General features: G+C 38.6%; 1 protein-coding gene across 2 annotated transcripts in view; it reads left to right on the top strand.

Moving 5' to 3' along the window:
• TOX3 (TOX high mobility group box family member 3) overlaps positions 1 to 24407 on the top strand; it is an 81289-nt gene extending 56882 nt beyond the window's left edge. For both annotated transcript variants that reach the window (XM_063312895.1, XM_063312896.1), the window contains 6 exons: positions 1798 to 1863; positions 7241 to 7498; positions 17609 to 17878; positions 19753 to 19980; positions 21263 to 21343; positions 22631 to 24407. In XM_063312895.1, coding sequence (XP_063168965.1) covers positions 1798 to 1863; positions 7241 to 7498; positions 17609 to 17878; positions 19753 to 19980; positions 21263 to 21343; positions 22631 to 23335 — 1608 coding nt within the window. In that variant the 3' untranslated portion in view covers positions 23336 to 24407. The remainder of the gene's footprint in view (positions 1 to 1797; positions 1864 to 7240; positions 7499 to 17608; positions 17879 to 19752; positions 19981 to 21262; positions 21344 to 22630) is intronic.
• The last annotated feature ends 1352 nt before the right edge of the window (positions 24408 to 25759 follow it).

The raw sequence follows: 25759 nt of genomic DNA, 5'->3' as shown, positions 1-25759 counted from the left end.
AGCATATTGCAGGGTCCAGCTGGATGGCGATGAGGGCCTGAGGAAGTTTTGCAGCTTTCTGCTGCTCCAGACAGGGCCACAATTGGTCACCAGCTGGAGCTGAATAAAGTCCCTCCTGGTCCCAGCCTCCACCTGTCCATTCAGCAGTAGGATCCCAAGCCATGGATCTGGCTCAGGGGCAATGTCACCCTTTCAAGGGACAAACAGCAACTCTGTCTTGCTTGGGTTCACCTTCAGCCTGCTTCTTCCATCCAGACCCTAACAGCCTCAGACATGGGGCAGGAGTTAAAACGCATCTCCAAAGCAGCCTGGGGCGGGGTGGGGGCGTGGTTGAGTATCATCAACATATTGATGATACTGCAAGCTGAACTGATGGATGACCTCTCCCAGTGGCTTTATGAAACAGGTTTAATATCTAAAGGAAGCCAGGGGGATAAGTAAAAAAAGGTAGCATACAGATGACATACAATTCAACTTTTACCTCCCAAGTAGTCCCAGGAAGACCATGGAAATGCAGAATAGCATGGATGGGGTAAACAAGATGAGATTGAATCTAGAAATAATGGAAGCACTATGGGTGCAGATGGTGGAGAATGTTCTGCTGGAGATGATGATACAAGGAAGGTGTCACGTGCAGCTTGACTTTTCCCCCTGGTCTTGATGCTATTGTGAAAAAGTAGATGGTGTGGATCACCAGAAGGGCCTACTATCACTTGAATGATTTTCTAACTATGACCGTATCTGGAGAGATTGCTACTGTTACAACATAATTACAAGTTGATTAGATTTAACATGTTATATAGAGAGCTGTAAGAATGATCTGAAATGTGCTTCCAATGTCTAGACAGTAAAAAAATAAAAGCAGTACAAAGCAACTGCATAGTTCCCAGTGCATTTATAATTCAGATTTGACATTTGATTATATCTTTTTAAAGCCCTAAATGATCTGCACCAAGTTATTTGAAAATTGCCTGTTAGCCTAAGATCAGCTATGCGTCCTTACTCATCTACTGAAAATATTTATTAGATTACTTATCAAAAGAGAGAGCATCCATTCTTTGTTGGGTAGAAGCATAGATCAAGAGAGATCCTTCAGTTTCTTCAGACTGTTTTGAAATGAATGTTACAATTCTGTCTGCTTTTAAATGAATCACTGTCCATCTGCATTTTTTTAACAATGATTTTTGACAACTTTTGTTAACTTAACAAAACTTCCTTAGCTTAAACATTGGTGATGTCTGTTTTAGTTTATTTTTTATTAACGTTTAAAGGTTTAACTTGGAAACTGCCTTCAAAAGGCTTTGCCTGAAAGGGAGATATAAAGTTATTTTAATTAAAAATTCTGTAAATAAATACATATATTGGGATACATTGGTTCTAGAAGGAGCAGTTAAACTAAGAGGTTTAAGATCAACCAGTGCCTGCCAGTTCCCAGAATACCCAAGTGAACATTTGGTTAAGAGTTGTTGAAACTGGGTGGGAATGAACATAAAAGAGAAGTGTGCCAAGCCAATTTTTTACACTGCTCACTTCTACAGCATTGGTGTTAAGGTTGCTCTTACAACATTTATATTTTTCAGGGTGTGTTTGTTTCATTTAGGAATTAGAAGGCACCTCCCTCAAAAACAAATCATTATTTGCATTATTTATATTTTTCTCATCATTACTGAGGATATAAATAACTTGGTCTATGTTCAAAACCATCTGTATACTCAAAATGTTAATATAATGCAACATAATGTAACAATATAATTAGTATAATATAATAATATATTAATATAATGCTTTTCCTTTCAGTTTGGCAACAACAATAACTATATGAACATGGCAGAAGCAAATAACGCATTTTTTGCGGCAAATGAGGTATGTACCATTTCCCCCTGCATGCGCGCACACTTTTCTCCTCTCCACTGTAATTCTGTTGTTCACTTTTATAATTTTTGCAGCCTTTCAATAGGTGATGGGTGAAGTGCTAAATTCTCTATGTGTTTTATGGAGCACAAAATAAAGTCTTTAATGAGAGAGAAAATAACTTGACACTTTTCCATTGCCAGTCAATTTCGTCCGTAAGAGTGTTACTTATATAGTATGTCAATAAAAACAAATCTCTGTGTGTGTGTGTACACACACACAAACACACACACACACACATAAAGGCAACCAGAAGGAAGCAAATGTAAGGCACAGTAGGTATACATTTTAAAGCAAATACATTAGATGCTAATACACTAATTATGGTCATAGATACAAACACTTTATTTTTAATTTAGGGTCTTGATACCATTAGGAAAACAAAGGGAACACGTTTTCAGAACCACTTGTTTTCTGGGGAAAATGAGGAAGACACTTCCCTTAGGGAGTCCCTGTGGCTTGGTTAAATGGGAACGTTATATCTGAACTGATAGAATCTGACTAGGTCACAGAGGTAATGGACTTGGCCAATATCTTGGAAGGATGGCAAAGGGTCTGCCAACCCAACATTCCTATAGTTCTTTCAATCTCTTGGTCTTCTCCTTGACTGCCTTTTAAAGAACTTCAGGGTAGTAATAGTGACACTGGTTCCAAATGGAGCTGTGGTTTGGCCAGCATGCACGTTTGTTCCAATTGGATGGAGGTGGACACCTTGGCATTACCTGATGAATTTGTCTGGCTTTTCTCTCTCTCCCTCTCTCTCTCTCTCTTGCTATCTCATTTGTATTAATGGAGGGAATGAACATTGCAGTGAGCTCTAACTGGCACCTGAGTTGGACTTAGGGTGGACATCGTAAGCAGAAATGTCTAAGATGAATAGAAATGTGGTCAGCAATCAACCTTTTTTGCCTCAGAGCCAGAAATCTTTTTTTCCTGTATCCTTTCCCCCTGTGCAGTAGGAGAAAAACAGAGAAGAAAAATGATTGGAGAAACGTGATAAATGTGGCTATCTTCTACACGGTATTTTTATGATCACATTTCTAAAACAATGGCTTGCTCTCCCTCCCTCTCCTTCCCTCTTTCTTTCCTTCCAACAAGATTGCTTAGATAAGGGAAGATTGCTTGGCACTGGCTGCAGTGTTAGTTGTGGTAATGAACACAACCCCCATCTGTAATGACAACATGATGTTTCATTCTGTAGAATTTCATTCCTCCATTTGAATCAAACATTGATGAAGGCTCTACTGCCAGCAGCTGTTCAGAGACAATTTAATTCCAGCTGTGATAATTCACCGTGTCAGACATTGGCTGTTATATGTTGATACAACAGCTCTCCACATTTGCATTTTTATCAAAAGGAACAAATGTTTTGAACATTTCAGTGCAGATGGCATTTAACCACACACACCGTTTTTGTGAAGGATTGGTGGATTCTCCCCCTTCCCCAAAGTAATTTAAGAGAGGAAGGCATGAAAAGTTAATAGCTCTTATAATCATGATTGGTAACATAACCCCCTTAAAAACATTATGCTGTTCTGAACCTAACGGTACCTTTCTCCAGAATCAAATTGCACAACATGCAGTCCCTTCTCATGATATGAATAGGCCAAGTGATTTAGAATAAGACTATTTCAGCATGAGACTTTATCTTCATTTAGATTACAGTCGTCTTATTTGCTTATCTATACATTACACTCAGCAATCATAGCATGAGATGCAGCTTGAATTCTTCTTTTCTTCTTCTCTTTTTAGTAAGCACCAATTGGCATACATCAAGAGAAAGTGACAAATATCATTTTTGGAGAACATGCTGCAAAATAAAACAGTTGTGTGCTATCTATCTATCTATCTATCTATCTATCATTATAATTATAATTATAATTATAATTTCTATTATCTCCCATCTCCCCCTAAAGAGAGGGGGTCATATAGATAACACAACTATTGAAATTTGTTTTATTTTTTTTACATGGAATACTCCCCTTTGCAAAGCGAATTCTATTGCCATGTCTGACTTAAAACATTGATACTATTGGCTTAATTACACTGAAGGAGTAACGAACAATTGAATATTAATATATATTTTCTGCTGTGGAATACAGCTTTCTAGTCATCAGGCTATTGGTAAATTCAGTTACCAAGTCCTTACTATTAAATAAATTTTCATGTCAAATCTTAAAAGTCTATATTGCATCTTTTAATCTAACGCCTGCCAATTTGCTTGTGCCTTTAGCATTTAAAGACTACCTAGGCTGAGGAAGTGATCTGGGTTTTTGTTGTTGTTGCTGATTTTGCTAAAAACTGTTCCTGTGTCACAAAAGCTGTCACCCAGTTTTGTTTTCATAAAAAAAAAAAAACTAATCCTGAAGCACCTTAAATATTTATTGAAATAATATTTCAAATGATAATTACGGTGGTAATGAAGACAGCCAAATACCACATATCAGGAATGAGTGTTTATCCATATTGTTAATGTGATATGTTAGATTTCATTAAGCAGTAATGGGGTAGTAAATGAGTCACAAATTATCATTGCATCTGTTACTAGGCAGCATTAATGCCAAACCTAACTGTAAAATGTAGCCATAGGGTTATGTTCATTAGCCAAATGCCTTCCATGGCCAATCCATCCTTTTGTGTTGGTGAACTTCAAGTCTGTTCAGTATGAAAATCCCCCCTCTTTTAATATTGAAAGAGGAATAAATATTTCCCTGATGCAAAGCAGAGCTTTCAGGACTGAGATTAAGTTGCAATATTTGTACCCATGTGTTGCGTGTGTGTGTGTTGTGAGTCTGTGTGATTCTCTGAAGACAGTTTTATTTCTGCAGACGGCTGTCTGCTGCCTCCTCTTTTCTGATGCAAGAGCAGTAATGACAGCTGACAGTTTTTATATGCAAGTAAAGGAGTCCCTTTTCCCTTCCTTGCATTTCAGTTTCCATTTTCTTTCAAGCAGTTATTAATTTATATCATCATTAACAGTTTGAAGGATGACAATTTCTAGCCCCTTAATGAGAAATTTCACTGAACATATCATTTTTAAATTAACTGGCATTAAGTCATTCTTTTGGACAATGTAAATAATGCATGAAGCAAAATTGCTGCCTCCCTTTGCAGCAAAACTGTATGCTGATAGAAACAAAATAAACCCAACATAATATAAAAGGTAAAGTGTCTTAATTCAAGCTCAGTTCTAGGTAACTAGATGCAGTGGCCTGTGACTTTTCTGGACTACAATACCAAAGTAGTTTGCCATGGAATTCTTGGTGATGCCATCTGTTGTGACCATATACTACGGCATTTCTCCAAAACAACACATTTCTTGGATTTTTTAATATCTCTATTAAGCTCTGAGTTTTCCTCAGCAACAATTGCTTGAACTGTTAAGTGGTTTGTAGTGCAGCTTGTCTGGCTTCACTGGGGTACTGATTTGGAAAACAATTGGCTGGGGCATGTTGTTCAGAAACCACAATAATTACAATGATTCTTTACTGAGTGGTACTAATAATAGACAGCAGAATAGTTGTGTAGTAGCAATATCGCTTTTGAAGAGTGCTCATTGGGGCATTTTTCACTCTAGCTATGGCTACATAACAGAAGTATTGATGGGTTCATAATCAAAACACCTTACCGGCCACCGTTCGGTCAAAGCTCTACTTTGGGCTGAGAAGTGAGCCTTTAGATTGGGTTTTTGCTTGCTACTATAAAAGTTAACACCTGTGTTTATTTATGTATTAATCAAATGTATAGGCCACCCAACTCATAATGACTCTGGGTAGTGCAGAGTACTAGATAAAAACAATCAGTACAAACAGAAGGCACAAACCCAGAGATTAATATACCAATACATTAATAACTATCCCTTGTGGACACACTTCCTACCCGAGTGCCTGGTGGGAAAAAAAACAGGTCTTCAAGGACAGTTGGGTTGGGGCATCTTGAACCTCTGGCAAATACTATTCCAGAGGGCAGGAGCTGTGATGGAGAAGGTACATCTCCTGGGTCTCATCAGATGACATTACTTTAAAGATTGGACCTGGAGCATGCGCATTCTGTTGCATCTTACTAGATGAATGGGAACAATGGAACAATGCTTTTGCATGGACCCCCCCACCCAAAAAAAGGTTCCATGTATGTTTAACAAAGTATCAGAATCACAGTCTCTTTCTCATTTCTAACTTATTGCTGGCATAACCCCAGGAGTGTGAATTAAAGAATAGGTCTATGAATCTACATTAGACTGGTACAAGACTTTCCATTAATGTTTTGCTTCTCCTCCAGACCATACTGATCCACAGTAGTCTGGCAGTTTTTTGGAAGTTCATCTTCTGACTCAGTAGATGGTAGTTCGTGGTGTTCTGGACACAGTCTGGACTTGAAACAGGCCAGTTTTGTCTACAACGCTGCATCCAGAACATCACCAACTGCTTCCAGTTTGAAAGAATATCTTTTGGAAAATTGTCAGATCATTCCCAGATTAGCATGGTCTGGAGGAGTCTGTTTCAGATTCCTCCAAAATATCCTTCTTTTCACAGAAGGAGAGATTTTGGTAGTGCACATATGTACTAGTAGTAAAGTCTTATAAACATGAAACTTTAGAATCCTATTTCAAAGTTCCCTCCTATTCCATTTATTTAGTATAATAGACTAAATTGTTTTTCATGTGTTTTTCAGAAGAGAGCTATCAATTAACAATCATATATCTTGTTCCATGTAAACAAACTCAAGGTACCTCTGTTAAGAGCCATTGTACTGAATAAATCTTTTGCTACTGTAACAATCACCTTAATATGGTACAATCTATTATACTAAATAAATGGAATAGGAGGGAACTTTGAAATAGGATTCTGAAGTTTCATGTTTATGAGTTATAAGACTTTACTACTAGTACATATGTGCACTACCAAAATTGGAAGCATTTATGGTAGTATCAGAATAATTTGTAAGCTGCTTGTGCTGGTATTTTTTTTTACTAATATATCAATAAACTGGCAATTTGTTATCGAGCTAAAAAAATCCAGCCCACAGTAGCCGATGTTCACTGCAACAACAAAGACAGATGTTGCTAATTAAGTGTGCATTAAAAAACAGTTAATACTGATACATCATTAAAGCCATATGATAATGAGACTTAAATCTTTAATCAGAAGGATCCTGAAAGCTGGGCATATGTGAAACTTGCTGCACTTGTGACTTACAATTTCTTAAAAAAAACAAAGAACAAAAAGCAAGTTCATTTGTGAGTCAAGCTGTAGGGAATGTAGATGAATTCTTTTTTAAACTGTCTGTTGTTGTGTCATTGTAATGCAGAATTTATTTTTTTTTCTTTCAGCAAACATTCCATACTCCAAGTCTTGGAGATGAAGAGTTTGAGATTCCACCAATCACACCACCACCTGAACTGGATCCCAGTAATTTAGGGATGGCTGATATTCTTCTGCCTTTTCAAGGCCTGAGTGATCAATTGGTGACTCAAGGAAATGAGTTTACACCTCAGTTTCCACCGCAAAGCTTGGATCTTCCTTCCATTACAGTATCTCGAAACCTGGTGGAACAAGATGGTATTATCCAAAGCAATGGATTACATATGGTAGGAACAGTTGTTTTTAATCTTTTGGCTACCTGCCTAATTTATTGTAGCACAGAAATTAGTGATGTGAATTATTCAAGCTGTAATAGTACAAGCTCTTGTAATATAAACACATTATGGGAATCTGAAGAGTAAGATGCATACTATCACGTAAGTGTAATTGTTCACACTTCACCATGCATCTGGTGCCCAAAAGCTTATGAGGTTACATTTGGTGGCCTTTAAGGTGGCTACAAGACTTTTTGAGGTCGCTATTGTGCATTTAACTTTGATGTTCCTATTTTAATAACCAGCTTGGAAACATTAGAAAATACCAAATTGTATAATCATTACTTAAACTTCTCTAGCTTTTTTAAAGATAAAGTGTAGAACTTCAGATTCAGAGGCAGAAAAGGGCACTGCGGCATGAATAAAATACCCTTTTGCAGCTCTTTAAAGCAGCCACACACCGTCTTTCTGCAGCTGCAGCATCATGCCAGGAAACAACACACTTGATTAAGGAGTTATGGTATATTCTAAAGTGTGTGCCCTAAAGCACTTCTGTGCAGCTGAGCCTGAAAGTGCAAGGAGATATATACATATATATATTTACACACACATATACACATACACACATACATACACACACACACAATATAATAATATAAAAATGTCTGTTTGTGTATGTAAGGACTGCCTATTCAAAATCACTATCAGACTCACACAAGGTTTTCATGGATATCTGATTTAATAATGAATAATATGCAGGATCACAAGCAAAGCAGAGGATAGTAAAAGGGCGGGATTTCACTCAATAAAAGCCTAGGCAGTTCCCAATCCCTCCCCCCAGAGTCAGTACAAGTCCATTCCTTGCAGGTGCCCCCAACAGTTCCTGCCAGTCGCCGGGAAAATGTCCTTGACCAGGCGAGATAACCCAAACACACATTCCTGACTCCTCACATCAGTGCCTGGTACAAAGAACAGAGACAGCCCCCTCCTGTACAGCAACATGTGTCAGCACCAACATGGCATGGGAACATGTTACGGTGTTTGCGGGACCATTGGGACAGAAACCATGACAGTGTATAAAACACTATAATATAAAAAAAGAATATGTGTGTGTGTGTATTTCTTTTTATTATATTGCTATCAGTCTTGATACAGTATATTGTCTCAATACAAGGATATTTGTACAGTTTTCCAGTTATTCTGTTGTTTAGATAACTTGGACTATTGGAAAAAGAGAAAAAAGTTACAATTTAGTTACAATTTAGAATATAAATAATACAAGCATAAAATGATTGAGTATAACAATTTTGTATGAAAAGAAGAAACAGCTGCAGATTACCTCAAAATGTATGTTAAACAATATAGGTTTAGGTCTTGAGCTGATTCCTTAATATTGAAATTTCTATTATATAATTGTTTTATATACATACAAGGTACTATATTTTTAAGAATTTTGAGAAGCTATTCTAATATTCTGTTGCCAGTCCAAGCCTATACCCATCTTTTCAGAAGTATGTCCTTATTTCAAAGAGGGTGTCTACCAGATAAGTCTGCCTTTCTCACCCATTTGACTCTGGAGGACCCTTGGAATATTTTCCAGGCCTTGGGGAACCCCTGAACATTCAGGCTCAAATATAGGCCAGAGGTTACAAAATTATTATATCTGTTTCATGTGTAGGCCAGTTCTTAACAGTGTTCTTAAACTAAAAATAAAGAATGAAACCGATGGTGTCAATAAAAACATTAAAAGGGATTGATAAAAAGAAACAAAAGATGAAGTGATCCAACTGAATGTATGTTCCTGGGGTCCAGAAGAGTCCTGAGTATCACTTATTTATTTTTCATATTTGCTGAAATGTTTGCTTGAGTTATTACATTTTTATTTCAATTTGTGTGGCCGCACATCTCATGTAAGCGACTCTAAGCAGCTCACAACAGATAAAAACAATCCAACAAGTTAAAAAGCCAATATACAAAGATATATAAACAATCAATAATTGTTTTAAAACATTTTAAAAGCTTCCGACCATTGCCGGACCCCCAGGCACGGCGGCAGAACCATGTCTTCAGGTCCTTCTAGTTTGATTGTGGAGTTGTAGCTGTCAAGTTTCCAGGATGTGGGTGCACAACAAAAAAAAATGCAGTTACAATTTTTACATACAGGCAACTTAGCTGTTTGGAACACAGGGAATAAACACTGTTTCTAGAACATTCATTGGTCAGGAAATGGGTTCTTTTTCAAATAAACTTTGTAAGGGTCATATAGAATCATGGAGGCAGATTTAAGTGCCCATTCTTTAAAGAATCAAATAGAATTTGGGTAGAGGAGCATGAACATGTGGTCACGTGGGACCAGCTGAGAAGAAGACCAGTCTAGTGCAATACTGAGTGAAACATTTGATTTCCCCCTCCATTTATTTATAATATCAATACCACATTATTTCCAAGGGATGTTTCCCACTCTCTCTTACATTTTATCCTCCTAGTAGCCTTCTAAGTTAGTCTTAGTCATAAAATCTTACATAAGTTTTCAAAAGTTTTTATCCAATTTCTAACTATCCTTGAAAAGTTGGTTGGGGTGTTACAGAGAGTCCTGGAATATATGGATTTTCTAGACCCTTTCAGTCTGTTTTCAAACTGGGGCATACTACTGAGAAAGCAATGGTCACACTTGTAAATGACCTTTGGTGGACCCAGAACAGGATTAGTGCAACTATCCTGGCTGTATTTGATCTTTTGGTGGCTTTTGATACCATTAACCACGGTATTCTGGACCACTTGTGGGAGTTAGGATTGGGGACACAACATTCTGGTAGTTCTACCTACTTTCTCTATGGTGAGTTCTAGTCAGTGTTGATGGAGAGAAGAGACTGAGCCATAGGCCTCTCCTACCTGGGGTGCCTCAAGGCTTGATGCTTCCATTCCTCCTGTTTAACATCTACATGAGGCCACTGGGTAAGGTCATCCATTAGTTTGGGGTCCAGTATCATTTGGGGGTCTTCTTGGATTCAGAGCTCCTGCTGGAATAGTAGGTGGCAGCTGTGGTCAGGAAGGCTTTTGCACAAATTCATCTTGTGCATGAGTTGTGCCTGTATCTGAGAGGGAGGCTTTTAAGACAGTTACTTGAACTTTATGTCTGGACTATCCCAATCTACTTCACATGGGACTGTCCTTGAAGACCACTTGGAAGCTGCAGCAGATCCAGGATCTCAGTACTATCATAGTGGCACGGGCAGTTATGAGCATGCCACTGTATGCCCATGTATCACTTACACTTCGTGAGCTGTACTGGTTTCTATTTGGGCTCCAGGTGCAGTTCCAGGTGTTCCTTATCATATATAAAACCCTTTGTGGCATGGTGTTATTTGAGTAGTTTCTGCCTGTTCCATACATCCTGATAGAGTTGGCATGCTCCAGGTCTCATTGGTTAAACAGGGTTGTCTGGTGGGACCCAGGAAGGAAGCCTTCTCTGCCATGGTGGCTGCCCTCTAAAACAATATTGTAACTGAGATTTGCATAGTTCCCACCCTCACATTATTTAAACAAGCCCATAAGGTCTGACTGTTTCCCCAGGTCTTGTGTTAGAGTGGGTGATGGACTCTTTGTGTGGTGTTTTGGTTTTTACATGGTGGTGTTTCTCCAACTCTACTTTTTTAGGTGTTGTACCATTTATATTGCTTGGGGTGGTTTGTTTTTTTTTTTTGGTAAGTCTCCCACATTCATGACAGATTGCGGTGGCTTATACACTGAATGAATGAATGAATGAATGAATGAATGAATGAAAAAGAGGTTAGAACATGATGCAAATTTTCCACTGGTCGATTGATTTGCCAAGAGAAGGACATAGCCAGGGTCCTTTATCCACTACTGATGACATCCAAGACATGGATTCCCATAGTTTCCACGTCTTTTGCTTTTTTTGGAAGTTCAGCTACTGCAAATGCAAATGATGCTTAGGTAAGGAGAAACTATATACAGGGCAGGAGTTAGAAGAAAATATTATCAAAAATTGAAAAAAAATGGAAAGGTAAATATCTGAAGCAGGAAAAATGGTCAGCTGAAAATAACCAGATTTTCTACTGAGTTCCTTTGCCTCTTTAAGATTAACATCATCCTGAATATTAAATTTATATGTCAAAGATGTGGTGGTACATGCCTGTCATTATTTATTTTAAATATGCACTTTATTAAACTGATACATATTTATTAATAATAAAATTCCTTTATTTAAATTGTATATTTTATGAATTACCTTTCCTTGGAGCCATTTTTTTTTATTACTGCAATAAAAAAAACGTAAAGGAGGCATTTTAACTATGAAATTTCATTTCATGGTCAATTGGGTTTGCTGTATCTGAAAGAACTAACTATGGGGCCATAAAATAATTATGATATTAATCTACATTCGTACAATGTCTGCATGCAGCAGTGTTCAGCTTCTCAAATTTTATTGCATCTTTGTTGTCAAGTTGTTAAAACAGTATTGATAGTTAAGTCACAGATCTTAAAGAAACTACAGATCTAGTTTCAGTATTGTGTAAGATATATTGAAATGGGAATAATTCTGGGAATCTCAGGATGACATCTGTGGGCATCAGCATCCCCATGAATGCCTCTCTTGGAGCTTGCTGAGCCCCCTGCTCTAATAAAGATAATTATTGCTTTTAAAATAATAAAGATAATTATTGCTTTTAAGGAAAATTAAAGAAAAGTAAAAAGGAAGCCTAGCATGCTGCAAAGAGGAACATCATCTTCCAGAATATCCTGTATTGCCAACAATATTCTTGGAGTCCACATGTAGCCATTCTGAGAAAATAAAAATGATGAATGGCTGGCAACAGATGCCAGGGAGACTGACAGTGAATAACCTGGGGAACTACAGAATGGTAGGCAACAGATAAATGTGATGGCTGCCACACCCATTGTGGTGCTCACAACACGTTCTCCTCATGTCAAACATGCCCAGTGGCCTAAATGTATTTCGTTTACTGCAGTTTATATGCCACTCAATCCAACAGTGCTCATAGCAGCTTCCAAAATAAAATAAATAAAATAAAACCATCATACATGGTACCAGAAACAAAACAGCAGCATTCCAAGAACAGTCAGAACATCTAAACGCCTAGTAGAAGGGTTCGGTTCATCACCAATCTATTCACAAGGCTTCTGGAAAAGCCAGCGTTTAGTGGCTTTCTGAAAAACCTGCAGGACAAGAACCAATCTAATCTCTGGAGGAACATTGTTCCAAAGAAGGAGGGCAGTTACCCAGAAGGCTCATTTTTGTGGTCCCTGAAGATGACATTCCTTAAGAAAAAGGACTGGGAGAGAGCGCACCATTCTGATCTTTTTGAAGATCAAAGACGGTCCCATGGATATCCAGGCCTAAGCCATATTGAGGAGCTCTGTAAGAACATAACTTCTTATATACTACATGCAGTCCTGGATGTTTTTGGAAACACAACCATTCTAAGCAGCTTGATTGCAATGGATAGTTTTTAATTGGATTTATGGATTGACCCTGTTGAGATGTCCAGTAGGATGTCACCTTGAAGAAATGTCATGAAATTTTCAAGCGCAAACCAAGAAGAAATGAAATGTACTTGGGCAAAGCTATGATTAATACACTGTGTCTCCAGATTTATTCTGACTACTGCCTGACATGTTCACCTACAAACTTGAATATAAAATTGCCAGAGGCATGAGTAAAAATAGGTTATGTCACGGTTTGCCCATGTTTCCCTCGGGGTACTGAGTTGACTAGCTACATAACAGTACTTTTACAGGCATCTCTCAGATTTGCTGCCAGAAGACAATCAGAATAATAAACAATACTTTACATTCCACTAGTAACTTAAGATTGCTGTATTTTAAGTGCAAGTAAGCAGCTTTATAGCCAAACTGAATGTGCCCCCCCAGTTATTAAAGATGGTTGTTGATAGATTAACATTTTCGTACCTCTTTCAAGAAAAGATTAATAAGGTAACTCATGATGCATTGTCTTATATTCCCTAACTAGCCTGTTACTGCTATTGTTTGTAGAGAGAGCGACAATTTTTCATATTGCTGATTAGTTTATGATTATAGACAGGAAACAAAGAAACATTTATCTTAATTTAAATGCATTCTGTTAGGTTGAGATTTCACTTCTCCAAATGGAGCTATGCAGAAACGAGGGATGAAAGGGATACAGTATCATTAGCATTGGCATCTTAATAATATGGTAATACAAAATATCAACATTCTTAAATGAATTACTGGAGGGAAAAATTGAATAAAGTGCAATTTGTGTTCAGAAAAGCACCCAGGGCATAACATGATACGGAAAAACATGTATACATCTAGACATAAGCAGATGGAAATCCATTGGCAAATACTATCAAAAGTCATTACAAACTAAAGCACCATTGACTGTGTAGATGATCACCTGAGAAATTATTTTAATCTGTAAAGGATGACAGTTCTTCAGAGCTGTTCCTTGTGCTCCATAGAGTTCTATCTTTTTATTCTCTTCTTTTTTTCCACCTTTAAACATCTCTCTATAATCTGCCCAGCCCGCTGAGTAGCACTGACATCAGTAGTACATCAATTTCAGAAAGTGGATTATTTTTACTAGACAGCTATTGTGACATATTGGGTCAGTCATAAATGAAAGATATTCATGCAAGCATGCAATACTTGTAATGAAGTCTCACTCTGACCTTCTGTATGATTGATTCTGTAATTTAGTTTTCTCAGGCACTGCCTGAAATGAAATGAAATCATGTTGAACAAGTTTTGAATACCCACAGTGCACCAGGAGAAGAAAAATCTGTAGCCCTAGAGGCCTGGGAGAGAGCAGCTGAACAATTTATCTCCATGCTATTATAGCCTTTGCCAGCATTCAAGATTTTTCTCTCTCTCTCTTTTTTTTCTTATTTGGCTTAAATACTTAATTCTGCAGGTAGCTGTAAATGGGAAAATAAAATGCTGTTCAGATTTAAAATGACAGCACAGGAGTATGTGCAAGGGACTGATAAAATATCTTGAATAGAACTGACCTTTTATGTTGCTGAAAGTTACTGGGGGATTCATCCTAATAATTACCATATAGATTATTTTTTATTTCTTTCCTGCAATGAAACATTTCAGGGAGCAGTGGTGCTGATTGAATGAAAATTGAACTTGTTAACATTCTTTCAGCTTAGCCTGTTGTACATAAGAGAAGGTTAGCTTTGATGAATTTTGAAATTCCTTTTCAGATATTGAAGAAACAGATGGTAAAATAATTGCCTTTTTTCAGCCCACATTTATTTTCTTCCTTTTCTTTTATTAAAAATAAATTACCTCAGGTTTTACAAAAATATACACCATTCTTGGAGTGCGCGTGTTGGTGGGTGTAAAGTTTTCCTCTATGAAAATGTGAGTTTTTGGAACGTCTTAAAAATACCACAGTGCTTTGGGGAGAGAATCTTATTTAGATGAGATTAGGTGTCGTGAGGAGGAAGGTGGGAGAATAATATTGTATCACAGACTTGCTTTTCTATAAAACTTACCTTAGGCTGCATGCAGATCTTACCTTCTGTTTACCATGATTTACCAATCATTAGTATTGTCGTATTCTTTTAAGAATTAATGATACAACAATTATTAAATAAAATTATGATTAAAGTCATTGAAATTCATATTAACCCATGTAGGTTAAGAAACAGCTGAAAGCTAGTTTGAAGTGTCTTTCAGCTTTTTCTTCGTATGCTGGTCAGTATCTGTTTATCATAATTTTAACGGTGTTATGGCACAAAAGAAGTAAGTCATTGCTGATGGTTATTTTTTAATCTTATCAAGAGCTTATGTTGTTTTTCAAAGGAAGAAACAAATGAAGATACTTTAAATGTTACTGAAACCACATTTCAAATCTAAACATTCATTGGTTTCTTACTATTTTTACTAAACAGACTAATTGGGTCGCATTGTGTGAGATGGGCAGTCATATAAATATGATAGATCAATCAATCGATAAAAATATTCTTGAAATTATTTCAAACCTGAGTAGGCATGATTTCAGCTTACTTTCCTTTATAAAATGTGTGCTTCCAATTTTTGCATGTTTTTTAAATATACTGTTTCTTTTTAATATCTACTTTGTGATCTTGATATAGATAAGAGAAATGAGTGTGATTATAATTAAAACAATGTTACATTAGTGTTATTTAATACATTACAGCTAAAATGCTTATTTCAGGCTTCATTAGTGTGTTTAGTGATTGGAACACTTTAGTAAAAGAAGTCTTGGTTATTCTGAACATGCTGTCGTCATTGCTAAGGGAGGAAAACACAACTAATTACAGAAAACAATCCTCTAGCATAAACGTGCAATGTTTTCTCAACCAAGGGCCACGCTTGGCATACAGAGGCCCTTTCCAAAAAGGAGTTGATGGAGCCAAGACAAAAACTAACCTTCACTTATTTTATATTTTCTTCCATTTAACTAAAATTAAAGGTCTTAACACGATTCCCTCCAGTCACGTATTTAATAAATTTCCTCTTCTGTAGTATTAAAAAGGATAGTGAAGAATTTGAGGATGATTTGCCCTAAACCTTGCTGGCAGGCACTTGAAAATATGGTGATAGCAATATAGCAAGACTTTCCCTAACAAAAGTATGCTATTTTTTTTCTTAATCTGTTCAATCGTTTCTGATTCTCGGAGACTGCCTGGACAAGGCCCTGCAGTTTCTTGGTGTTTTGGAAGGGCTTTGAGAAAGGCTACTCAAAGGACCACAAGTATCCCATCCACCCTATATTGGGTTCACAGCTGATGCCATACCTGAAATTCAGGTGGGAGTATCTCTGAGAGAGGAAACCCCTTCTGGGGGCACCCTGGTCAGCTGCCTCATTTAGCACAAAATCATGGTTTACAAACTGATTTGGTATATAGTGTCAGTAGCTGGAAGTCAGGGCCACTAAGGATCCAGAGACTTGATATCAAGGCTGAATACTAGGCTCCTGAAGATGGTAATGGTTTCAAGCATCAACTCTGCTTTCACTGAGAATGCCTAGCTCTGATTTCCACCGCGCCTCCTCTCCAGCATCATTCTTTACCACCACCACCCACCCTCCCTCCCATTTTTCCAGGACCCAAGATACACCATCTAACCAGCCAACAATCAACCATGCATCCTAGCCCAAATGTCAGCTGGCAGTGAATTCCCTCTTAAATATCTCTCCACGTTCCACTGATATGCATTTTATACATATGAACATATTCACACACAAAATAGACAAAAAGGTAGATGCCACATGCAAAAATTACATTCTTCTGATCCTGGGAGACAGAAACATCAGGAGACAGATGAACTAATATAAAAATTGTGGCAATGTTTTTGCTTTCCCACCTCTTCTTTGGATGTTTTTACGCATCAAGCTGTCTGATAATAGGTAAATTTATTTCACTCTAAGTCATATAGTATTATCAGCATACATTGTGTTTTTCAGAAAATAAGACCTCCAGGCTAAGTCTAACACAGGAGGACAGAAACCCAGAATGGTGGGATTGGGTGCATAGGAGACAATATGCAATTATGTCAGTTCCACATGCTTAGCATTAGATAAAGTGGGAACATGGGAACAGCAGCAGTTCCCCGGGTCCTTTCATTAAAACTATTGGAAATATTTGCTCTGTCTGATGACTCGAGAATTCTGTTACCTTTGATTGATTGATTGATTGCCATCAAGTTGGTGTCAACTCTTAACAACCACATAAATTGATTTTCTCCATGACAATCTGTCCCTAAGTTGGTCTTTCAGGTCTTCTAACAGCATACTCATCATCATGGGAACTGGGCCCATCCACCTTGCTGCTGTTGTCCTCTTTCCTTCCACCTTTTCCAGCATTACAACTTTCTCCAGAGACTTGGGTCTTTGCATAATGTGTCCAAAGTAGATAATTTGAGCCTGGTCATTTGTGCCCAAATCAACTCTGGATTGATTTGTTCAATGATCCCTTGATTTGTTTTCTTGGCTGTCTGTGTTATCCTCAGGAATCTTCTCCAACACCAAAGTTCAAAAGTGTCAATACTCTTCCTATCCTGCTTTTTCAAAGTCCAAAATTCTATTACCTAAATAGCCCACTATTCTTTCTGTTTCAGGATCATACTCATACAGATATGCCTCAGTATCGTCAGGACCATTCTTTGATTATGAGATCTGTTGTCCACATGACTGAAGCCGCTCGTTCAGGAATTATGCCTCCTAATCAGCTTACTACTATTAACCAATCCCAGCTAAGTGCTCAACTGGGATTAAATCTAGGGGGTACCAATTTGCCACATACATCTCCTTCCCCTCCTGCAAGTAAATCAGCAACTCCCTCACCGTCCAGTTCTATAAATGAAGAAGATGCAGATGATCCCAACAGAGTAAGTTACAGCACTTGCTAAAAACAAACAAAACACTTTCTGCATAAAATAGATTAAAACAGCAGGCACCTCCCCAAAATTCAGAATTATTTTAAGAATGGCTGGATTTTTACAAGATAACCTCAACTTATGAGATTTCTGTGGTTTTGCTCCCATAAGATTTCAGAATTCTTGCCCAAGATAACAGATTTTCAGATAATTTGGGGGAGTTACCTATCTGTGGACTATCTAGAGCCTGTAAGTGTTCTATTGTAACACCATACAGGAGAAAATCAATTCTACCTAAATTGATAGGTGTAGGTTGGTTGGTTTGTTTGTTTTTAAAAAGAGGAGCTGAATATATAGTGGGCCACCATCTTTATCCAGTTGTATGATAGATGCTTATGAGAGATCCATTGTTGCTCTTGTGTGTCTTTTTCAAAAGAAGGATGTTACCATTGTAAGGGGCATCATGACAACTTTCATATCTTATAGATGCAGTAATTCTGTTTGTCACCTCTGTCTGCAATGCTTTTGACATTTTAACATATTACCTTGTGTATCCATGTTTTTTAAAACTGATGCATTTCTTTCTAAAAAGCAGCCTTTACCTTTTCACAAAAGTCTTGCACCTGCTCTCAAACTCATTTTCATCTGAGATTAAATGACCACACAAAAGAAAGGTGGCAAGCTGAGAAATATATCTGAACAACAGCAATCTGTTTTTGAAATGGAAACAAATAGCAGAATTTTATATCTGTGTGTTTCTAACATTACATCTATTTTTCTTTTGCTTTATTTTCCCTGGGATGGAGGAAACCTTTGCCATTACTAACCTTAAGCCAGAGGGCCAGAGCAGGTTATAGCAAACTATATAAAGAGATTGTTGTGCAGGTTCCTGATGAAAACCAGGAGATTTGCAAATGTAGAAAGCCTAATATTAATCGTGTGGATCCAGCAAGTGCCCTTTCTGCTAGAACTCTGCCTACAGGCCATGGAGGGCAGCTGCAGAGAGATTCATTGGAGCTCAGAAATGATGGAAGAATAACTCTACTAATTGTTCTTTGACCTGGAAAAATTAACAAAGACATTGGAAACAGCGTGAACAAAAGGGCTGAAAATGTATGAAGAGTGGCTTCCTCTTTCCTCCATACAGAGTATCTTATTTCTCAAATGCTAGTGGCTTCCATATGGCATCAGAAAAAGCTTTACTGTAATGCTTAGTTGCTCCAGCTGTGGAATTTGGCAGGGTGAGAACTGAATGGAGAGACATAGGCTTAGGGGCAGCCTGTGAGCTGGGGTGAGTTGGGCTTTTGAAGGGTTAAAGTAGGTACCTTGACCTCTACAAAACCTCTGCTAGCCAGTTTGCTCCTGATCCCCTTCAAAGTTTGAAAAATGGGAAAAAACAAAAATTAACTGGTCCAAGTTTTGGGACCAAGCCACTGAGGAAGGGGTCTTTCTGAAGGTCACAAGTGGGATGCTGGTGGGCCGCAGGCAGTCCCCAGTCTATTCTTCAATGGATGTTTTCAAAATGAGTCAACCCTGATAGTTTGCAATGAATTGGTACCATTGTCTCCATACAAAGTATTTGAGGTTTGGGGATGGGGAGCCTGGGCATGTGTGAGTGCTTGTATTTACAATAGAGCACCAGCTGTATTTCCTAGGATTGTGCATGCTTTGGAGCTCACCTGTCTGTGGCTCCTTAAAGCAGCTGCACATGTTCCAGGGAGAAGGCACATTTAGTTTAAGGAGTTGCGGACAAGCACTGCTCATGTGCTTCCCCTCACGTCCAAGCATCTTTTCCCCTTCAGATCCAAAGCATTTTACTACCTTATTGTCTTTATAACATCTTGCGCCGAAAAGACAACACTCATTTTCCATGTTTCTGCTCTTAGGCTGCAGGAGAAAAAAGGGCTGCACCAGATTCTGGCAAGAAGCCAAAAACTCCAAAGAAAAAGAAAAAGAAAGATCCTAATGAACCACAGAAGCCTGTGTCTGCATATGCCCTGTTCTTCAGGGACACGCAAGCAGCAATTAAAGGCCAGAACCCGAATGCCACCTTTGGAGAGGTTTCAAAAATTGTGGCTTCCATGTGGGATAGCTTAGGAGAAGAGCAAAAACAGGTAAATGGAGGGGTGCTTTGAAGTTTTGGGGACTGAAGATGGATGGAAAGATGCCAAAGCTTACAATACATCTAATTAAACCAGTGGGCTGATCTTTTTGGACTTCATTAATTAGGAAGCTAGCACAGATGGGAAGATGACTAGGTTATCTGTAGTCTCGCCTGAGAAGCAAGATTCAAGATCTCAGTGGTCTTAAATTGCAGTGCTAGTACTTTGGCAGTATTTTAATGAACAAATTGATCAACTGATTAGAAGCATTTTTAACTGATAGGAAGGACTGATACACAATTATTGAGCGATACCGTACTCCTTGCATGTGCTCACTTGTACACACACACGCACACACGTACAAAATACAGGCAGAACAGACTTTCTTAAAAAGTTTTTTTTTTTCTTCTATCCCAAGAAACAATTCAGGCATTTTTGTTTTGCTGCTGCTTTCTTTTTTTAATTTGTTTTGTGCAAAAGGAAAGTTCAGTAATGCAAGCCTCCTCACATTGTGCACAAACCTGGAATGCATTTACCGCCTCTGTGCAAAGAAGGCATCACTGAGAGAGTTGAACTGAATTTAGGACAGACCCTGATAAACCTCATAAATAAGTTTATTTTTAGAAGGCGAAAGGAAAGGAGAGGATTTGCAGTCTTCCCAACATTTACTCCTTCTCTTGTAAGGAAGAAAATAGCTTCGTATATCCCTTTCAGCCAGTGGCTATATCCTATCCTGCCCAGAACCGATCAGTTGTGCCCTTCAGAGAACCATATCTTCACTATAGTCATGTAGCCAATAAGAATTCATTATATGGTAACATCACAAAGGGGAGTCAAGCTCATTCAGAAAAACAGCAATGCCATCATTCTGCATTGGCTTTGCCCTTGATGATACAATCTCATATTGAGATTTCATTGGCAATGAAACATGTCCTGTATTTGGAGAAAGCATGGGCATTTTTAAAAAAATTCGGACAAGAATGAGGTGTTTGCAAACGTTCATGGAAGAGATGAAAATGGAGTGGGTGGGTGAGGTGATGAGATCAGGGTGCGTTTTTCATTTCAGCTTCAATCTCAGCCTTCTCTTTAATGCTGAAAAGGTTTTGCCATCACTCAGTCCGAGTCTCAGTAGGAGGAGGGGGACATGCAGTATTGAGATTGTTGGCAATTGTCCCTTTCAGTTTTCGTCTTTTTTTATGAGACCGTAACAGCTCCTCTTGAGGCAAGAACAACTGTATTATGTGAAGCTTATACGCTTGAAGGTGTGGTATTAAAACTGTACCATTTTTAACAGGTGTATAAAAGGAAAACGGAAGCTGCGAAGAAGGAATACCTTAAGGCACTTGCTGCCTACAGAGCTAGCTTGGTTTCCAAGGTAAGCTTAATGCCGACTTCAGTTAAACATAGAGGAGCAGTGTTTTCCATGCGGGTGTGTTTTCTTTGTAAATCGTCTTGTCAAAAATAAATAAGCATCAGGGTTTCTTTTTTTTTTTTTAATCTCTTTGTGGAGGGAACTTTGACCCTGTGGTAAAATGTATATGCTTCAAAGGGAGGTGACAGCAGGCTACATCTGTGGAATTTCCAGTTCAGAGGACCAAGCAGGTTCTTTCTCTTTGCTGGAGAGGCTACAGTGGCAAAGAAAAGTTGGCAGGAGATTTGCTCCTCTTTGGCACCTCCCTGACAGTGGCAGGTTGTAAGAAAACAGGTGAGAAGAAAAGAAGGGTAATCAGGGTCCTAGAAGGAGAGATTGAGAGGGGGGAGTTCATTTAGCTCTGAGAATAAAAACGGAGGCGGGGTATGATAGCACACTTCAAGAACCTGAAAGATTGCAGCTCAGAAGGACGTGACCTGTCCCCTATTACTGCAGAGAGCACAGCACAGAATAATGGCCTTACTTCTTTACACTGAGACAGATTCTGGTTGAATGTTAACCAAAACATTCCTAACATGAAGAAAAGATAAAAAATGGAACTAATCACCAAAGTTGTTGATGGGTTCTTTTGAGTTAATGTGCTCAGGCAGAAGCTGGATAGATATTTTTTCATGGATGCTTTAATCTGGATTCAGGCACTGAGCAGGGAGCCCCTTTCGGCCCTTTGACTCCAGAGCATCAGTTATCCACGCAAAAGGTGATTCAAGATCAACCACTGACTCCTCCGCCGAAAGGGATGAGGGAGCAGGTGATAAGAAAGACTAAGACTTGAGTTTTCAACTTCCAATTAGATTTAGTATGTAATGCGTCACTCTTTGGCGGTGCTGATGGTGTAGATTACAGCAAGGGAAGAAGGGAAGCAGAAGAAACATCATGGCTCTCTGCTGGGACTGGAAAAAAATCTGTATGGTGCAAAAATAAGAATCATTCACGAAAGATTCCATGATTCAAATGGTTTCTTTTTACACTGGATCATAACTAAGAACCCCAGAACATTAGGGAATGGCTCACTATTTTTATTACTTAGTTGTCAAATTAGACAGTACTAAGGTAAATTAACTAAAATGCGACATTAAGCAAACAGGATCAACAAACTGTTGTAGTGTGAGTCCATGTACTTGTACTTTTGCCTTTTTTTTTTTGGTTTTATTTAAGAACATGTCTGAAATGAAATTAAAGGGTGAGTACCGGTTTGTTACCATGACATTTTTTTTTTTTTTTGGAATATAGGCTGCTGCTGAGTCAGCTGAAGCCCAGACGATCCGGTCTGTCCAGCAGACTCTGGCCTCCACGAGTCTGTCCTCTTCCTTGCTTCTGAATGCCCCCCTTTCCCAACACGCAGCCGTAGTCACGTCCCCGCAGACTCTTCAGCAATCCCTTCCCAGGGCAATCGCTCCCAAGCCTCTAACCATGAGGCTGCCCGTGAATCCAATCGTTGCCCCTGTCACCGTTGCACCGAGCGTGCCCACAAACATTTCCAGCTCGCTGATCAGCTCCATGACTGCCAACATGGCGGGCCCTCCAGCATCAACGTCCTCCCAAGTCAGCCCTTCCTTACAAAGCCAGCAGCACCAGCTCCAGCACCTGCAGCAGCTGCAGCTGCAACAGCAGCAAATGCAACAGCAGCAGCTCCACCAGCAGCAGCTCCATCAGCAGATTCAGCAGCAGATGCAGCAGCAGCATTTCCAGCACCACATGCAGCAGCAGATGCAGCAGCAGCTCCAGCAGATTCAGCTCCAGCAGATGCACCAGCAGCAGCTGCAGCAGATGCGCCACCCGTCGCAGCCTTCTCCCCAGCAACATTCGCCGGTCTCCTCACAGATCAGCTCGCCTGTATCGGCCATCAGCAGCCCACCCCCAGCCAGCCAGCAACACCAGTCCCAAACACAAGGCCAGACGCAGACTCAGCTATTATCACAGGCCAGTATTTTCTGAAGACGCACGAGTCGATGATGCTTTGCATGACCTACGAAGCAAAGCTGGGAATCATGCAGAAACTGTGCATTGCCGATGGGTAGTTCTGCAGGGATGCATAACACACAAAGTGACTTCTAAGCTGTCTATTAGATAGGCAATAAAGAATTACAGTGTAGCTGGGTATAATCCTTTAGCTGAATTATAAATATTTCCTTTTCAGGGTTTTTTTTTCCCTTTTTTGTTTTCCTTTTGCTCTTTTGGTTTCTTAGGAAAATAAGCTGTGCTCTTTTTTTCCGCTTTTTTTTTTAAATGTGGCCTTTTTTTTTTTAATTTATTCCAAGCTTTACTGACAATATGTGAATTGAATAGTCTTACATATGCCTGGGCAAGAAGACTGGAAAAAAAAAAGGCCTTTTTACAATTTTCAGATTAAAACTGTTTGTTCCTGCAAAATTGGCGGATGCACTTCACACCAGTTAGTTTTGGAATTTGTTTGAACACATGAGAGCTCTTGAAAGCACAGTTGTAACTACCTGTAAAATGTTGATTGGATTTCATACAATCATACTTACACGACATGAGTAGCTGACGGTGTTTTTCTGTCATTGATAATATAATAATGTAAAAGAAATATCACAGACTTTTGCCAAAGCTCATTTTTTTTCCTTTTTAATAATGTCTTCTGAAGGGAAAAAAATGCAAGTGAAAGTTCATAAACATCAAAAACCCATCTTCTCATCCTACTATTTTTTCTCCAAATTCTCCAATACTTCGGAATAAAACACGTTCTTACTCAGTCCTGCTCATACCGATTAAAAAGAAAGTGAATATTCTATTCTGTGTTTGGGTGAACTTTCAGATTTAATACACTGTATTTTTTAAAAAAAGGAAATGCACTTAAATAAACTGTTATTACAAAAAAAAAAAAGTAAGGGGAAAAAATGTGAGTTTTTAAAATATGATGTAATATTGGTAGATTATTTAAGGGGATTGCCACATCTGAATAATCAGTGTAAATATTTTCTTTAAAGGGTTGTAAGTTTTCGGATCATGTGCTGTAAAGTTTTCATAAATGAGGCTTTAATGTAAACACTGGTAACATGAATGATTTAATTGCGGCATTGCTCATTGTGTTTTTATGCTGTTTTATACTTTTTTATGAGTTACGATAGCAGCAATTAAGTTGTTTGTATTTTGCTTATCTAAAACAAATGCTTTTATCTTGCTATAGAATAAACACATTTCAGGAAAAAAAAAACACCAATCAGCTTTGCAAAATTGTAACTAGTTGGTGCTGACTATTACGATGGGATGAAACTCTGTGGGTCCACCTGGTGACAACCGTGGCATACAGAAGGTTGGGATATAAGAGGGGGGGGGACCATTCTGTTGTTGTGGCCTTTACAGATCCAAGGATTAATAAGAATGATGACTATTTGGTGAGCATCTACTTAGAAAAAGATGTGTTTGTTTGGAGTTCATGATTTAAGAGAAGCATTTCATGGCAAAGGAATGGATATAAATCTAAAAGCCTAATGGATTTGATTATTTATGATGAAAGTTTGAGATAATTCTTGAAGGATACAAGGGTGATGAGAGATTCTGAATGTGGGATGGGCAACATTTGGTAGTCTGTGAAATGGATCTTGGGGAAAAGGACATAAAAGAAAAGTGGAAGAAGCTATAGTGTAACGGAGACAAAGTGCAACACTTGCATGAAAAAATAGTATCAAAAAACAGATTAATCTCCCACCAGAATGAATCAAAAGTGGATGTAAAGAAAGAGGATGGGGAAGCTGCTGGAATTCACTGAATTAAAGTGAAAAGAATAGGTTACAGGTTGCTCCCAAAGTGAAGAGTTAAGCAAATGGGAATTGTGAAAAAGAATGCTTGGTAGAATGATGAAGTGAAAGAAGCTATGGATGAGTAAAATGTGCATAAGAGAATAATTGCTCCTAACAAGGAGACTAAGATGGACAGAGAGAAAAAATGTGAACAAAAATTGAGAGCAAGGAACATCTAAGATTAAACAGGCAGAGAAAATGCAGAGTGGTGGAAGTAAAGGTGGATGGATTCAATTACAGCAGTATTGGGTGCATCATTGGAAGACCAGTTGGGTCTAGTGGTTAAGGTTCTGGACTAGAAACCAGGAGTCTGTGAGTTCTAGTCCCGCCTTAGGCATGAAAGCTGGCTGGGTGACCTCGGGCCAGTCCCTCTCTCTCAGCCCAAGAGCGAATCAGGCATGGTATGAGAGTTCTAGTCCCACCTTAGGCATGAAAGCCAGCTGGATGACCTTGGGCCAGTCACACACTCTCAGCCCAACTCGGTGCAATGTAGACTAGTCTCCTTGTGGTGCACCCCGGGCAACATGACTTGTCACAGCTAAATAGTCTACACATCTGGCTGCTGGACTTCACAAAGATTTCCCAGCAAGAAAAAAGC

Source organism: Candoia aspera, chromosome 11 (genome assembly GCF_035149785.1).
Source record: "Candoia aspera isolate rCanAsp1 chromosome 11, rCanAsp1.hap2, whole genome shotgun sequence".
NCBI lineage: Eukaryota > Metazoa > Chordata > Lepidosauria > Squamata > Boidae > Candoia > Candoia aspera.
The sequence above is the reverse complement of the archived record's forward strand: the minus strand, read 5'-3'. Positions and strand labels throughout refer to the sequence as shown.